Below are 18,285 nucleotides of genomic sequence, written 5' to 3' on the forward strand. Positions count from 1 at the left end.
AGTTCAACACAGATCAAAGCCACTCATGAATACTACTACCACTACTGATACATGTTTGGTTCACCAAACCGAGGCACAAAGCAACCCTTGCACGGTTGGATTGAGGTATGTCTGGCCCATTCAGGTTTACAATTCTCGGACCATCACGTGCACACAAAGATAATGGTAAATGGTACTTTGTGAACCAAAATGTTTGCACAAATGCGCACATTACATGCATAATAAGAGGATATCAGTGCTACTAGACAGAAAGATAACGGCAAACCAGACTTCATATATATGTGGATTATAGCAATGATACGAGTTCAGCCTACATAACCATGCCTTCATCTGCCATAATAATAAGAGGAGAGCAGTGCCATCCCACTACTCAAAGTCATCCAACTACTACCTAGACATATTATTTCTAACTACAGATAATTAACATGACTTCATACTAATTCTAACGGCACCTGGCAACAAACTAGTCCTAACTTTATATGTTGACATGACTTGATACTATTAATGAGGAGTGACATCCCACACCTTTACGCAAGTCATGAAATAAGGGCACCAACAGGTGCGAACAAAATCCAACACCTGCAAGGTAAACCGGCCTTGGTTGAAGCTAGCAAACCTCTCCGCCACGGCAAACCAGCGTGGTCAGACAATCCCTCCCAGCCATCCAGCCCTGGTTCCTTGCCAGGGGCGATGGCGGGCAATGTTATTGTCGTTGGTGTAGGTGTCGTCTAGGGGGCGTGTGCCCTCACCAGCACATGCGCCCTAGCGTCGGCCTCGATCCAACCACAGGCCTTATGGTTGGGGCAGACAGGGCACACCAGGACGCCATATGGGTTGACGTGCAAGAATAGATTCAGGCCTAGGAGAATAGGCGTTGCGTAGCTGTGCAGACGATCATCCTCTGAGTCTATCGTGACATAGCCTAGAGAGCCATCGAACTTGAACTCAGCGTCGGCCAAGAGGTCGGCCATGGCCTTGGCCTCGTCATCAGCCTCGACGAATGACGAGGGGAACCGCGACGGTGCAGGTGACCCACCCATGCGGGGAGGGGATCCCATGACGGTGAGTGGACCCAGTGACAGCGAGCGGGACCGCACCGGGGCCAGCAGTGGTGAGCGAACCACCAGTGCCGATGGTGTCTACGTCATCATCGAGGACAATGGGGAGAGCAGCAGCCTAGGATATGGCGTGAGTCTCGGCAATGGGAACGCTAATCTATGGGGACTAGATGTCGTCACCGCCTCCGCCGACACCAACCCAGGGTGTGCCATTGGCCCCACCTCCGCTGAACCACTAGAGGAAAGCTGGGACTGCTGCTAGGCCACTGACTGCCTTCATGGCAACCGACGGTGTGGCGGAGGTGGGTGGCGAGGAGAGGGCTTTTGCGCAATGGAAGGTGGAATGGTAAATAATATGAATTGGGGCGAGGCCAGGCTTTATGTATACACAGGGATGCTAGGGCTTCTAGGGAAAGATACCCCGTAAAGATTTATTTATACACAGGGATGCTAAGGCTTCTAAGGCAAGATACTCCGTGAAGATTTATCTTTCCTAGAGGTGGGTCCCATCGCGCTCCCTCAGGAATCACAACTGTATTACATCAGTGGTTGCAAAAAACAGAGCACGTCTCCTCCATTTAAGCTGATGAGACAGCATGAGTCTCGGCACGACGACATCAATTGTGCGGCCGATGGACTTTCTGGCATGCGCAGTAAAATTTCATAGTTTGTGATCGATTACACTCACTTGTCATTTCATCCAATATTATTATTAATAGTAGTATAGGCATGGTCACGTGACCGTGTTCTCCTTGGCTTTTAATTTAATAATTCCTAAAATAAAGTAATGTTTTTCATAATCTATGACATGGGGCTAGGAGTACATTTGCACAAATGCGTATGATAGGTATACTATCCGGCGCCTTCAAATATAACGCAGCAGGACTTTCTTGCATGTGCAGTAGAATTTTCAACACCTGTGGCTCATATGTTCTACATTCGGACAGGCTTGCTTCTCTCAAAGAAACCTTGCGTGGTTGCTGAGAGCGAAGTGAATGCAGGATGAAAGCTGGACAGGAGTGAAAATTTAAGAGATTTTGACCACCATGACACGGTTGAGAGTTGAAAGCCTGGTGCGGTTGTGATAGGTCTTTTCACTCCTATCCAAACAATCACAACAGTCGACGGGCAGACAGAAGAGTGAAGGAGTTGCTTTGGTAAGCAATTTCTCTTTTGAAGAGACATGCAGCGGCTAGCTAGAGATGGGTACACTTACTATCCGATGAAAGATCCAATGGACAGCGAGGGACTTTCTGGCATGTGCAGTAAAAATGCAACATCTATACCTCCTCCATTGTGCATTAGATTGAGCCAAGACTTGTTCAGATGAACTCCTCGCTGCATGACTATTACAAGTTCAACAATTTTTATCAGACACATACAAATAAGACGAGTTGGGTTCATGACGGATCAGAGCCACTCATTTTGAGCATGATCAGAGCGACTCATGACTACTACCACTACTGATACATGTTTGGTTCACCAAACCAAGGCACAAGGCAACCATTGCGCGGTTGGCAAAAGTGAGATGTGTCCAGCCCGACCAGATTTACAATGCTCAGACTATCATGTGTTCAACCAGATAATGGTAAATGTTCCTTTGTGAACGAAAATATTTGCACAAATGCATAAGACACAAATACTATCTAACGCGTTCAAATATACGGTGGTAGGACTTTCTAGTTGCCGAGACTTGCTCCTCTCAAAGAAACCTTGCGCGGTTGCCGAGAGCGAAGTGAATGCAGGACGAAAGGTGGACAGGAGTGAATTGACCACCATGACATAGTTGAGACTTGAAAGCCTAATGCAGTGGTCATAGGTCTTTTCAACCCTCGTGGGCTGTCGCACTCCTTTGGGAACCTCAACCAGTCATACCGCAGAAGGCGTGTTCGATCGGGGATGCAGGAGTATTGATGTTCCTAGGCATACACTGATCAAAAGGGAGCACGTCTCCTCCATTTATGCCGATGAGACGGCATCAGTCTTGGCGCTGGTTTTTTACTGTACATGTTAGCTCCTCCACTGATGCCCCAACACTGTGTGCACTCCTTGTTTTTGTGACAACACCAGAAATACAGAAAAAGAAAGCCACCCCCCATGAGAGGAGAACGAGAACAGAGACATACCAGCAAGGATTCCTCAAGACTGTCAAGTTCCCTAGTTGGCACGATGGGGCTGCAAGAAGACATGGTAGGACCGAGCCAGAGTGACCTAGAGTGCATGAAGATCCTTCTTCCTGGATTGTATGCAGAAACATTAGTAAGTGCCTATTTTCTGTGTGTTGAATCCGATATGCTGAGGTTTGCCTTTGGGAATGAACTTGTCCCCTATCTAGATATGTTGATCGTTGTGCATGTAGAAACTGTCGCTGCAATGGCCTGGGCCATTGGACATCATCGGAAACTTGAGCTTTGTCTGGACGATGAGTAGAGCCTGGCCCAGTGGAAGGTAGAGGTGTTCCTTGACGGGGGTCACTTGTACCTCCACCGGGGATGGAAGCACTTTGCCCACGCCCTCGACCTCCAAGACGGGTTCTCTCTTGTATTGCGTTATGATGGCAAGTCACAGATTAATGTTAAGGTCTTTGACCTTACCACCTGCCGAAAGCAGTACCCACACAACTTCGAGGCTGGCGGTAGTCAGCTCTCCCTGCCCATCGCAGAGCCAAGGAGTTTTCCAGTGATCCTGAAGAAGTACCACCTCAAAGAGAAGTATCTGGTGACCACTAGCGCGAGACGCAGAACATACCGATGTCGCAAGTTACCATTGTCATCTTTCTCATCAACCTTTTTTTGTGCAAGGTGAAGAACGTGCCAGTGGACTTCGAGGTAGCGCATGGCTACTAGTAGCGGCAAGCCATCGAGCTGTAGATGGCTAGGTAGTCCTAGTTCATGGCCTTGGAGAGGACCCACATGAACAACAAAGTGTGCACGTCGTTCAAGTACGGGTGGGACTAGTTCTGCACAAGCAACCACCTCAACATCGGCGACACCTACTTCTTTAGCGTGATCCATGAGGCCACCTACAGCAATGATGAGGACAAGGAATGGAAGGAGGAGCAGGAGTACGAGGAAGCTAAGCTCAAGGTGGAGGTAGGCAAGATGAATGGCGGATGGTTGTGGTGAACTCGGTGCAAGAGTTGACACAATCTGTATTTTGTTGTTTCATGAAAACTATTATCCGGCCTATCAAGATTTCCTAGTATCGGACTATCTTACGCCCTGTTTGGATGGACTATGACTAGTTAGCCATGGCTAAAAAAAGTGAACTAATTTTTGGGTTCTATAGACTAGAACTAGTTGTTAGCCCCTGATAGTTGGGTTCTATGGACTAGTTGGATAGCCCCTGATAGTTACCAGCACTGTATTTCATTGTTCATCGACTCATAGTGATCTAAAGCATCTATATTTCATAGGGTCGGACAGTCTTAGGGTCCCGATAATCTCAACAGCTATACACCCACGTCCTTTGATCAGAAAGGGTGAAACTTGATGGTTGTGATGCCCTTGGCGATGCGACGGACGCTGCCCAATCTCAATTCAACCGCAATGATGCAGCAGTTACTGATCATCCTCCATCCAGTGTTTGGAACTACCGCAACACATTTCCGTACTTAACTAAAAAAGTTAGTAGTGCACAACCTCTTTCGTCTCCCACTTTGTTATGGCATCCATCCACACGACTACATTTCGTTGTTCATCGACTCACAGTGATCCGAAGCGTCTATATTTCATAGGGTCGGACTGTCTTAGGGTCCTAATAATCTCAACAGCTATACACCTACATCCTCCGATCAGAAAGGGCAAACTTTGATGGTTGTGATGCCCTTGGCGATGCGACGGACGCGGCCCAATCTCAATTCAACCGCATTGATGCAATAGTTACTTATCATCCCCCATCCAGTGTTTGGAACTACCATAGCACATTCCCATACTTAACTAAAAAAGTTAGTAGTGCACAACTTCTTTCGTCTCCCACTTTGTTATGGCATCCATCCACGCGACTGTCTAAAAAAATTAGTAGTGCACAACCTCATTTGATGATGAGGGTGCAAGCAATTTGAGTCCTCATGATGGCGAGGTCATGCAACCACCAAGCCCGTAGGAGAGCCACACCGAGGTCGTCTTGGATATGGTTATCAGTGAGTTCACGAAGTTGCTGACTGAGTATCCCTCCTATTACAAGGAGATGTCCCTACTGGACATAGCGCACAAGATGTTGGCCCCTATCGTGCAGGAGACGTTCAAGCAGTTGAAGTGGTATGATCCGCTGGAGCAGCCGAACAAGAAGATGGACAACGGGTCTGCCTCCTCGCCGTATGCTAGGCTGCTCATTAAACTGGTGGTCGCGACCCCATTATGAAATGATTGAAGGAGATGTGGACTCCCACTAGGTTCCCATAGCAGGAACAATTGGTACAGTTCTTGCACAACCTACCGTTAGAGTTCCCTCACGCTAGGGAATTCCTGCATGATGTAGTGTTGCCTAGACTATCCGGCGCTGCCGACAGGTATGACGCTTCCTAGGAGATTGTTCCAGTTAACTTATTTCTACATCCATGGATGTCGACCATCGACCGAGACTTGCTATAGCCCATGCTCACCAAGGTGCTGACCGTGGTCCAGAAGTTCCTGTTGAAGGGTACTGGTGAAAACACGTACAAAAATTATGACATTGTGCTGCCATGGAAGCAAGTGGCTTGGCCTAACATTTGGAATGGGTTTGTCAATGGTGTCATCATTCCCTACCTGAAGCGTGGACTTGGAAATGTCCACAGCAAGCCGTCATTGGGAGGAATGGCAGCTACGAACGCGTGGGTTGGCCACCTGATGAGGTGGGCATCCGAGATTTTGCCCCAAAAAATGCTTGACCTCCTATAGGGTGAGTTTCGTGGAAAATATTGGTAGGGTGCTCTGTGCAGGTGGTTCTTCATGGTAGATTGTGATGACAAGATGGTGCTGTAGTATGAGCTCGCTTTCGGTGGGACCGATTGGTGGACGCCATTCGTTGACAAGCTCGTTGTAGAGCGCTTGGTGTCCCGGTTTGTTGCCATTAGTGTCATCCCACCGAATGAAGGGTACGATGTGTTTGACATGCTCCTCACCAGGTGGAAGCTGATCATGTCGTTGGAGTCGATGATGAAGAAGGTCCTAAAGTGCTTCATGGAGAAATGGACCTACGGACTGTGCCACTGGTTGTTCGATGCACAACCCATAAAGGAGGAGGCCTTGGCCTGGTGCCAGGAGTGGATGCGGCTCCTGATGCTGGATCTACTTGCCATAGACAGTGAAATGCACAATGGCCTCCAACTAGTCCATGAAACATATGAAATTCCGTAGGAAACTTAGTAACTTATTAGTGTATTTCTGTTCTAAATGATTGCACCTGCGTCAGGCATTGTAAATGTTAATCGTTGGCACAATGTGCATTACTCTTTTTTGAATGCACACATGAGAAAGTCCGAAACTACATGATTGTAACACGCCAGACAATGACTGAATGCTTTCACCTGTGTTAGGCATTGTATAAATGTTAATCATTAGCACAATATGTACTACTCTTTTCTAAAAGCACACGTGAGAAAGTCTAATACTATGTGATTATAACATGCCGGACAATAACTGAATGCTTTCACCTGCGTCAGGCATTGTATAAATGTTAATCGTTGGCATAATGTGTACTACTCTTTTCTAAATGCACATGTGAGAAAGTCCAATACTATGTGATAGTAACGTGCCAGACAATATCTATTACTCTTTTTCTGACTACACCCGCTGCAACCTGTTGCTTGGAAATCCACAGTAATTAACTCTGTATTAAATTTGCACAAAACCCGGAGAGCCCAGTGTGCCTGGTTTACCCATAAATCTATGAGAGAGGTAAGAGCAAGGCAACCATTCTTCTCTATCTTCCTACGGTACTCCTTCACCTTCTCTCTAGCCTCGAGTGAGTCGCATCTTCGGCCGAAGTGATGGACCATGGGAAGCGCTCGGCGGAGAACCCTCCAGAGGAGAGCGGGCCTCAGCCGCATCTTCGCTCCCATTTGTGGCACCTTGGGTAAGGCGGTCTTGTTCTTAGTTGCCAGAGTTAGTTCTATTCTGATCTCCTTAATCTTTTCAGGGCCATTTCTCATGCCACGACGCTAGAGGTCGGGAGGTTATCTGGTGCCGCCCGCTCTTCGGACACATGCCCTGCAGAACCGAAGGGGCCCACGGCCATCAGGAAGTCCACGAGCCCCCCTGTAATCGGGATGCGGCTCGCGACCCATGCTCTGACCCCCGGGGCAAGGTTAGTCGGCTCGTGCTCTGCCTCGATGTTGTCCAGACTGGCCTTGTCACCTAGGAGCGGGAGACTGCTGATGCCCAGGAGGCAGCTGCCGATGCTTAGTCTAGGACGATCAGCAAGGTTTCCTTCATCGAGAAGCTCTGTCCAAATGTCCACGGCCTTATTTTGATGATTTTTAGTGTTGTCAGCCCTAGAGGAGTTGGCCGCTCTTTGAGAGGCGGCCCTCGTCGTCGTCAACGACGTGAATGCAGGGGGTGTCCTACTTGAGGACTGTCTATGGGCCATGCTGGCTCAGGTTAGAATGGTGGCCTTAGCAGGGTGCGCCATGGGGCTGCCATAGCCTTAGCCGTGGCGCAGCTTCATTCTAGCCACGATCTCCGCCTGCTTGAACATGGCTTTCCAGTTGGCGCCAATGAGGAGACGGAGGAGCTCACTGGTGACTTTACCGCCATCATGGAGGCCATCGTGGCTGCCACGCATGCGGGAGACGTCATCCTCGCTACCTTCTTTGAGCTGTAGATTGTATCTAGGGTCATTCCAATCTTAATGAAAGGCTAGTTTGTTACTTTAATTCGAAGAGCAACTTATGCACGTTGCTTTGTCTTTCACGGTGTTTGCTTCTTGTGCTTGGATGCGATCGGCTTGTGCGGCCGACATGCTCGGATAAGGTGATTAGGAGGTCATGGGCCAGATCCTACCTCCCCTCTAGAAAGGGAGTTAGGTTTTAGGGAACCTTCCTTCCCTCTTATGAAACACCATAGGTAACTTAGTTACTTCGCATATTTTTATTCTGAATGCTTCCACCTGCATCAGGCATTGTAAATGTTAATCATTGGCATAATGTGTATTACTCTTTTCTAAATGCACACACGAGAAAGTCCAACGCTACGTGATTGTAACGCGCCAGACAATATCTATTACTCTTTTCTGAATGCACATGCAAGATTTGATTGCGCGCGAAAGAAAGTCCCCTACTCTATGATTGTAACGCGTTGGACAATAGATTTTGTGTCCGGGCGACTCCTTGACTTGCAATGGGGTTGTTTGACCCTATAGTTCTCTCTTAAGAGGAACGGTTCGAGTTGCAACGAGGTAGTCAGACTAGATAGATGTCGCTCATATCGCACTTAGATGTTAGGTTTAATTTACAGTGGCAACATAGTGATAAAAATGGTTCAACATGTACAACTTATTACAGAACTATAAAATAGACATTGTGTCATAAGCAAGACTTCAATTATTACATCAAGAATCGTTTTAAATCCAAATTTCGATGCCTATGTGGCAACATAGTGATAAAAAGGGTTCAACATGTACAACTTATTATAGAACCATAAAATAGATATTGTGTCATAAGCAAGACTTTAATTATTACATCAAGAATCATTCTAAATCCAAATTTCGATGCCTCCGTTCCCTCACCTTCTACCGCATCCGTCCCTTCGACTATCGAACTATCACCAATCTCTTATACGTCCCTTCCTCGGTAGGGAATCAAGGTGACTACTCATTCGAAGGATGTGGTGATGACAACGAAGCAGGCATCGAAGTCATGATGATGTTGTTGAGGTTGAACTCGCCTGGTGAGTGCATCTCGCCTGGTGAGTATGCTAAAATCTCATCATCCGAATCCGATGTCTCATCATGCCTGGTGAAGTGGTTACATGGATGAATGGTGGACTCTCTGGTCTGCTGAACCAAAGTAGTACTGTCAAATCCTGGGGTCGACTCAGCTCTATTAATGGTAGGATTAGTAGGCTCAGTGGTTGCATCAGGCTCTGCAATTGTTGAGGAAGCCCTGGGAGGCTCTATATGTGCCCCTGTGGCGTCGTACGTAGTATCTAGCGCCTCGACCTGATTAGGCAGAGAAGGTCGATCAGTTGCCTCATGAGCTGAAGCTAAACTCTGCTTATGTTCAACTGTAGTAATACTAGCATTAGCAGGTTCAGGCATCTCGTTTGTTGGAGAAGCCCTGAGAGGCTTTGTATGTGTCCCTGTGGCAGCTTGCACCTCGACCTGACAGGGCGAAGAAGGTGGATCACCTACCTCATCAGAACTTGAAGCTAGCTCGGGTATCTCGAGCATTGGAGAAGCCCTAAGAGGCTCTATATATGCCTCCATGGTGACTTGCACCTCGACCTAAGAGGGTGAAGAAGGTGGATCACCGACCTGATCCAGACCTAAAGCTAAACTCCGCTTATGTAGGGTCATCGCAATGGATAACTCTATGTGGACAGTTGTATTATTAGGACCAGTCAGATACCAAGCAATGGGGTTGACCTGACTATCACATTGCAACTGAAGCATCTGAAAGTCAGGGGCCTTAACCCCTGTGGCATTGTACAGTTGATTAAAGCAACCGGAGAATACATTGCACATCAGGTCAATTTTTTGGCCTTATTGGTTGATGGTCTCACAAAAAACAAATAATTGCTGGCTTATCTGCTCTTTGAGAAGGATGACACTCTCTGTTTGCTTATCAATACTTGTTTTCAAACACCTCTCTTGTCATTCCATATGCTTCTGGTTTTCTTCCTGGCTGACAACTAGCCTAGCAAGTATATGTCCAAGCTGTGACGGTTATTTAACGGACACTAGAGGCAGTGCTTGCTTGGCTAACATCTTTGTAGTAGGTGGATGACCCTCTCATGTCGTGGTAGTCTAACATAGGGTCACGGTAGTCGCTATCATCAGAGTCTAAATCTTGCATTTGTACATTCAAGATTCCTTCAATCCCAGACTGGTGCTCTACCTATTCTAGGGCTAGATCCACCATTTTGTGTCTTTCTCTGTCCTGTATGGGTAATAAATCTTGAATGGACCTAAGGGCACGCTGTCCATGACGATGATCGTTCGGACTTTCTGGCTTGTAGGTCATAACCTCGCAGGTTGACTCATTGTACAGCGGCCCATTCCTTTCAGAGTCAATCAAGCATAGCAGATAACTGATGATGTGAGGGTACACATGCTGCCGTCTAGTACCAATAGCGTCAGGTATCACATCCTTGATCTAAGATAGGAAAAAGTGTAAGAAGTCAAACTGCTCGCCTCTCCATATTGATAGCACTAGCCACTATTGCAAGCTGGTCAATGACTCCCTGTTGCCACCATGAGGCAGGACTGTCTTCCTTAGAGCCATGTGTAGAATGTAAGCCTCTGGATACAGTCTATCCGGTGTACGCAAGGAGCCATCGGTGAAGGGCTCCATGAAGAGTGGCCGAATCTTCTGGTATGTAGGAAAAGTACTGTAACACCCTAGATATTACACTGTACAGTCTTTTGCTAAAACACTGCATGAGCATCATATTTATGTGTAAATGTGTGTAATATAGGGTGTAAAGCAATGTACGTAACTTGGAACGATCATCGAAAACGTGAAACGAAAGATACATTCAATGTCGCGTTATATCACTTAGGGTTTTAAACGAATTTTTATTGAACGAAAATACTATAGAATGCATATATGGCACTTTAATAAAGTTTGTAGTATAAGCTTCGTAGGTGATGATGAAATACTTGAGGTCCCAAAAGGAATTCACTAGCTAGCGTATCGAATAGCTTAGAAATCGAATTCGATGCAAATCCGATCGAGACTTAGTCGAATTTCCTAAGTCGGAAAACGGTTTGACAAGGCCAAGTTTGGCAATTTTTGTAGGCAAATTGGATTAAGAAGTAGTGTAATTTCATGCCTAGTTTTAGTAACTTGATATGCCTTCTTGAGTATAGAATAGGTGGTTCGGTGTTTGAAGTAACAAATTTGATTTTTTTGGGGCGCTTTAAGAATCGTGCATGGCACGTTTCGGCCGGTGTCAGCGAATGGGCGCGATCACCATGCCTCGGCTCAGCGCGCTGCGCTGGTTGGCCCGACGCATGCGCGCACCATCGCGCTTGTCCTGGCCACCGCTGCCCGGGCTCATCTGGCCGGCCGGGCCTGCCTCTTACCGTCGCGAGCCGGCTACACCGCTAGCGCCGCGTTGCTAGCCACTGTCACCCACTGCCACGCCCAAGCATGCACTCACGCGCACTCAGGACACTGGGGCTAGTGGGCCTAACTATCCTACTCCACCGCATCGCGTGCACGGTCTGGCGCGCTGGCCGGTCGAGGCCGTCCCGACCTAGCTGTGGTCTGTCACTAGTGTCGCGTCGCTGCTGCCACGGCTGCTGTGCACGCCCACTGCGGCCGGCACATGGCCCCTGCACACGGGTTGCCTTGCCATGAATGGCACTACGCATGGCCGTAATTGGCCTGCTGCGGCCGGCACATGGCGCCTGCCCGCGCCGTCGCCTTGCCCTGATTTCATGCTGCGCTTGGCCCGACTCTTTTATAGGGCATTGGCGCGTGGTGGCGCTAGACGGGTCGAGCTCTGCCTACCCCCCCCCCCCTTCTATCACCTCCGTCCGGCGAGCCAGTTCACAGCGCCTAGTCATACCCGCGGTTAATGCTTGAGCCAGTTGAGAGTTGGGAAGCCTAATTTAAAGCCAAGCCCGTCTGCTGCCATGGTCGGGCTCTTTCGGGCGCCAATTTGGGATTTCCCCCACCGCCGGCCACCATAAGACCGCACTGAGTCGTCTCCTAATCCACCCCACCTCCAAACCTTAGCGCCCACTCCAATCGCGTCTGTAGCTTCGCAATGACCCCCTTAGTAAACTGCGCGTCTTGGCCAAGCCACTACCACTGCGTAGCGTGGCCATCGCGGTTGTGTCCACCATGGGACGCTGCCAAGCTGCTCAGTCCGCTAGTGGCCAGTTCGTCTTGGGTCTTCTCCGCCTCAACCATCACCCCTTTCGAGCTCGTGGTAGGACCCTAGTGCTGTAGCGCCCCTTAGTTGGCTCTATAGTCGCCTGTGCTTGCTGGTGTAGCTTCGCTGCTGCCGTGAACCAGGCCGTTGTGGCCTTCACCGTGGTTGGCCGTGCTGCGCTACCTCGCGAATCGTGCCAGCACCACGCGGGCATCCACGCTAACCTACCTTAGGTGCCTGACCCCTCCCTGCCATGCCACCACCACTCTGTGCATCGCGTGCACCATAGCGTGCCTAGGGATTCCGTTGTTGTAAAGATGAAAACATCAGGGATCTCAGTGCAAAATCCCCCTCTGTTGCTATAGTACCATGTTGGTTTGCTTCATTTTTTAGTTACGCAACGACATTTTTGTTAGTTTGCCAGCGCGCGTGTAGTTTCCCCCGGGTGGGCTGTCTCACGCGCGTGGGCCGCGCAGTGTTGGGCCACGCTGGTGGAGAGCAAGCGCGCGCACGCCGCGCGGACATGGGCCGCACCGCGAGTAGTGGGCCGCGTGGTGGATTTTAGTTTCCTTTTTCCAGTAAATTCATAAAGGTTTATTCAATTTAGTTGTGAACTGAACTTAGATAATCAGTATAAAATTGTGTAAGTGTCCAAAAATCACGAAGTAAATTTTGTTAGTTTCCTAAATTCATAATCTAGCTTTTAGTGTATTTAGTTCATACAGTTCTATGGTATCTTTAGGGTTACTTTAATTGTTGTAATATGCTTGTTGTTATTAGGATTATTTAGAGAATGAATTTTCATGCTGAAATGGTAGAAGTGCTAGCTCTGAAAATTTTACAGTGGACTCATAACATTATTAGGCACTCCTGTAATTTTTGTAGCCTTAGAATAAGATGATAAATAGAGTAGCTAGTACTCCTTGTTTTATCGTATATAGAGTAAATCGATATTAAGAATAAGCATGCCTTTAGTTGCTAAGTTAATACATGCAATGCTTCATACCTGTTTAGTGGAAATGATAAGCAATTTAGCGTCTTAGTCGGTAGAACTAGCTTAGTAGTTTGATAGATGTATTCGTATTTAAGGGTTGCTATTGCCATATTACTAAGTATTGCATCATCATTTCATGCATGTAGATAACGAATTGGTAGAGTTCATTTCTGCGGGCGAACAGGAGTTCGAGGAGATCATTGAGGAGTACAAGGAGGAGATTCTCGTACAGGAGGGAGCCCCAGAGCCGTTCGTTGCTGACTTTGTTGATACTCCGCCTGCCCAAGGCAAGCCCCGGTGCATAACCCTTAATTTGAATGATCACTGAATATATATATATATGATGTGCATTTATGTACAGGCATTTTATGGAAACTACATGCATAGATATACTTACCTATGAGTCCTACTAGTATAGGTCGAGTAGCTGCTATGCTTAGGATTTCGGTAGCGTGAGTAACATGCCGTTACTCACAATAGGTGATAATTATGATCACTCATGATAAAATGGTGGAAAGGAAAAATGGTGACCGGGCAGGGATATGGTTTGGGTATTGGTGGGTGTAAGAGGTTGTGTCCTGCGGTCAACAGGGCATAGCTTGGTTACACTTTTTCCTTATCTGTGCCGGTTAAGGACTGGTCGTCGTATTGGGTTCTAGGCAAGTCATAGACTTATTATCTTGAGCACATACTTAGGTATGGGCGCAGGGAAGACTTGTTGCTCTCTTATCATGGGTTCCGGCTCTTTCTAGACCGACTGATTGGAGGTGGGGATGGTGGAGGTCTAACCACCACACTAAGTCCAGGACTTAGGAGCGGGGGCTTAGAGTCCAAGTTTGGACAGGGACCTGGACCCCATGATAGGAGAGTGATTGGTTGGTCCTGCTTGTGCCTAGGGTACAAGTGGGGCGTGTGTTTTTGGGGTACCCAGCTGGGCACATTGATTCGCAAATCACCGGGCAATCCGGTATGGCTTGTCTACAGTCTAGCACCGTAGTTAGAACTGAAAGATGAAAGGTGATGAAATGGAACTGATTGCTCAACCCTTGCTTAAAAGTAGAACAGGTGCTTACATAGAAGGGCTAGATAATAAATTAATCATGACTGCTAATAATAACATAAATAAGGATTCACTACTAGAATTGCTTTCTGCAAAAAAAACCCAGCAAACCATAAAGCTTATGATATCCCATAGAGTCGGGAAATTATTCCCACTAGTCAGATAAGTCTTGCTAGTACATTGTGTACTCAGGGTTTATTTACCCCTATTGTAGGTTCAACTTGAGGAGTACCCATTGTGTGAAGGATTCTTCTGGTGGGCACAGACGGATCCTTGTTCATTATCAATAGATGTTTATTATCATTCCGCTGAATATTCCGCACTCTGAATTTGGTAATGTGATAATGCATTTGTAAGAACTATGGATGTATGAAATGGACTAAGTATTGTAACTCGTTCTCATTATTAGATCATTGGGGGAAAATGTGGACTATTTGGGCTCTCCCTTGGGGTGTGCCCGATGGAACCCGCCCACTGTAGCTTGCTTTCGAGGTGCTTAGTGTCTGGTGGAAGACGAGCGCCTCTGTAAGTGTGTTATTTTGGACGGTTCTGCCACAGTTGGTATTAGAGCCAATAATGTGTCTACGAGTTTCAGCACTCTTTTCCAAAACCTAAAATTTGACCAACAAAAGATTTGCGAAAAGTTGGATGCGATAAAATTATATAAATAAGTATAAGCCCTAGCAATATGGTCTATCTAGGATAGCGGCACTAGTTTTATCTAATCAGTTTTCTGTAGGTACACTAACTTACGCTGCGTAAGAATTGTTAGCATACGAAAAGTGAGTGTGCGATGTGCTAAAATTTTGTGAATGCTGCTATATTCTGGCTTGAGTAAATGTATAGGCTGATACATGCATCATGATAAGAGGATCTTGCTTAAACTAAACTTCGCCCTATACGTATAATTTGGATTAGTGAATTGATAGGATGACTAAAAGAATGCTTTAATAAGTGTCTGATCATTTCTCTAATCTCTTGTTACTGATCTGGAGGGTTGTCCTAAATGGTTGGTTCCTATCTATTATAGATGAACCTAAGGTCCGGTCATGGGAGCACCAGTGCCAGAGCAGGCCATGGTCTTGGCGAAGGCCACGGTGAAAAGTGGCCAGGGCAATGAGCATGGCAATGGGGAGAGCCATGAGGCTCCACGTCTAGCTCCTCCTCCTCCGCCACCACCACCTCTGATGACTCATGCAGAGATGATGGTGGAGATGTTGGCTACTCATCGCGAGTCAGCCCATGCCATGGACCTGCTGGCACAGGCTATTAGGGGCTTCGCCCGTGGAGGCCACGAAAGCAATTGTGGGGACAGGGGTGGTGCCCGCGGTCCTAAGGGACCCTGCTCTTATTAGGATTTCTTAAAGATGCACCCACCCACATTCACGCCGACGGCTAAGCCTCTAGATGTGGACCATTGGCTTTGGATTCTAGAGCAAAAGTTTTTGCTACTCACCGTAACTGATGAGCAGAGAGTACGCTTTGTGGTGCAACAGCTGTTGGGATCTGCTAGTGCATGGTGGGATACATTTAATGCCATGTAACCGATGGATCACCATGTGACCTTTCAGGAGTTCACTGCGGCCTTCAGAGAGTATTATATTCATGCTGGTGTTCTAAACAGGAAGCTAACAGAGTTCCTAGACCTGCGACAAGGGAGTATGTCCATGATGGACTACGTCAACAAGTTCAACCACTTGTCATAGTATGTTGGGACTCATGTTGATATAGATGAGAAGAAGAGGGGCCGCTTCTATCGTGGCCTCTCTTGCATATTGCAGAAGGAGCTATATACTAGGAACTATCAGACCTTTGGGGATATAATGAATGCTGCTATTACCATGGAGGGCTTGCAGCATGACTCTCAGGCATAATGGAAGCGCAAGCGGGTGGCTACTGGGTCTACTAGTCACCCCTATGCTCAGAAAGTATAGGTTGTTAGACGGGTGCCCTATCAGTCCTTGGGTGGGCATTCATTTTGATAGCCTCAGCAGACCTTTCAGGCTCCTTCCACTCAGTATCGTACACCCACTCAGCAGGTGCAATAGCAGCAACTTTAGGGACAATAGGTCCCACCTCATCTAGGATAGGGGAACAAGCCTGGTGCTTGTTTCAAGTGTGGCAAGGAAGGCCACTATGCCCGAGAGTATCCGCAAAACCAGCCTGCCTAGTTAGCTCAGCCGTCAGCTAACTCCAAGCTAATCAAGCGGACAGTTATCAAGAACAAGGTGCCAGTCAGCCGATTTGGATAGGTTAATTACACGGAGGCTGAGGAAATATTGCAAAACGAACCGGTGATGGCTGGTATGTTCACCATTGATTCCCATCCAGCTTATGTGTTGTTTGATTCTGGTGCATCACATTCATTCATGAGCATGGGATTTGCACACTGGCACAATATACCTCTTATGGTTATACTTTTGCCTATAGAATCAGTACTCTAGGTGCGTAGTTGTGCGTTAATACTCGGACGGACATAGTGGGCTTAGTATTAGCCACTCACACCTATCGTCTCTAGTTCATGGTACTGCCTGGGCAAGGCAGTGATGTAATTCTGGGAATGAACTGGTTGCATATATATGGGGTAGTCTTGGATCTGAAGTAGAGAGTTGTGGAGTTACGGCTTCCTTCTTTTGAGGATAGGATGTCTCTTCTTATGCCCTTAGATCCAGTCTTACCTGTTGCTGCTCATACTGAAGCTTCTCCTGATCTTGCCTCTATTCATGTGGTATGTGAGTTCCAGGATGTTTTTCTTGAAGATCTACCTAGGTTGCCACCGGACAGAGATGTGGAGTTCTCCATTGAGTTAGAGCCTGGTACTGCTCCTATCTCCCGACGCTCATACCGCATGGCTCCGAAAGAATTGGCTAAAATGAAGAAGCAGTTGGAAGAGTTGTTGGAAAAGGGCTTCATCCGTCCTAGCTCTTCACCATGGGGTTGTCCAACTATTTTTGTGAAGACGAAGGATGACACTCTTCAGATGTGTGTGGACTACCACCCTCTCAATGCGGTAACCATTAAGAACAAGTATCCTTTACCTCATATTGATACTCTATTCGATCAACTAGCTGGTGCCAAGGTGTTCTCCAAGATTGACCTTTGTTCAGGCTATCATCAAATCAAGATTAGACCACAAGATATACCAAAGACAACTTTTTCTACTAGGTATGGGCTATATGAATACCTAGTCATGTCTTTTGGTCTCACCAAAGCTCCTGCATTTTTCATGTACCTGATAAATTCATTCTTTATGCCGGAGTTGGACAAGTTTGTAGTGGTATTCATTGATGATATCCTGATATATTCCAAGAACAAGGAAGAGCATGCCCAACACCTTCGGATAGTACTGGCTCAATTGAGGGAACACAAGCTGTATGCTAAATTCAGCAAGTGTGAGTTTTGGTTGGATCGAGTGCAGTTTTTGGGGCATGTTTTGACACCTGACGGTATTTCTGTAGACCCCAGCAAGGTGCAAGATGTGCTAAATTAGAAGTCTCCCAAGTCAGTGCACCAGATTCGTCAGTTTCTTGGTCTAGCTGGATACTATCGGCATTTCATTCTAGATTTCTCCAAGATAGCTCAGCCAATGACCAAGCTGCTCCAAAAAGAAGCCAAGTTTGTTTGGAGTCCAGCCTGTGAAGAAGCCTTCCAAGCTTTGAAGACATTTCTTACCACTGCTCCTGTTTTGGCCCAACCAGACATTGATAGACCTTTGATGTATATTGTGATGCCCTGAAGATGGGGTTGGGATGTGTGCTTATGCAGGAAGGGCGTGTGATAGCTTATGCTTCACGCCAACTGAAAAAGCATGAAGTGAATTACCCCACCCATGATTTAGAGCTGGCTGCTGTGGTCCATGCTCTAAAGATTTGGAGGCATTACTTGTTGGGCAATAAAGTGCACATTTTTACAGATCACAAGAGTCTCAAATATATTTTCACTCAGTCCAAGTTAAATATGAGGCAAAGGAGGTGGTTGGAATTGATCAAGGATTATAACTTGGAGGTACATTATCACCCTAGAAAGGCCAATGTGGTAGCTGATGCTTTGAGCCGAAAATCATATCAGGTTGAAGAAACACCTTTGTCTCTCAACCATGCCGAGGTGCTAGCTCACATTGCCTTAGTCTTAGAATTACTTAAGTAGATT

The 18,285-nt window shown here is 47.0% G+C and overlaps 1 protein-coding gene across 1 annotated transcript; it reads left to right on the forward strand.

Moving 5' to 3' along the window:
- The first annotated feature begins 3,227 nt into the window (after positions 1–3,227).
- LOC136523688 (B3 domain-containing protein Os03g0212300-like) lies at positions 3,228–3,904 on the forward strand. The gene is made up of 3 exons (XM_066517288.1): positions 3,228–3,317; positions 3,489–3,776; positions 3,866–3,904. The coding sequence occupies exons 1-3, from the start codon at positions 3,228–3,230 to the stop codon at positions 3,902–3,904; spliced, it is 417 nt and encodes a 138-aa protein (XP_066373385.1).
- Positions 3,905–18,285: the final 14,381 nt, after the last annotated feature.

The sequence above is a fragment of the Miscanthus floridulus genome, chromosome 18 (assembly GCF_019320115.1).
Source record: "Miscanthus floridulus cultivar M001 chromosome 18, ASM1932011v1, whole genome shotgun sequence".
Lineage (NCBI taxonomy): Eukaryota > Viridiplantae > Streptophyta > Magnoliopsida > Poales > Poaceae > Miscanthus > Miscanthus floridulus.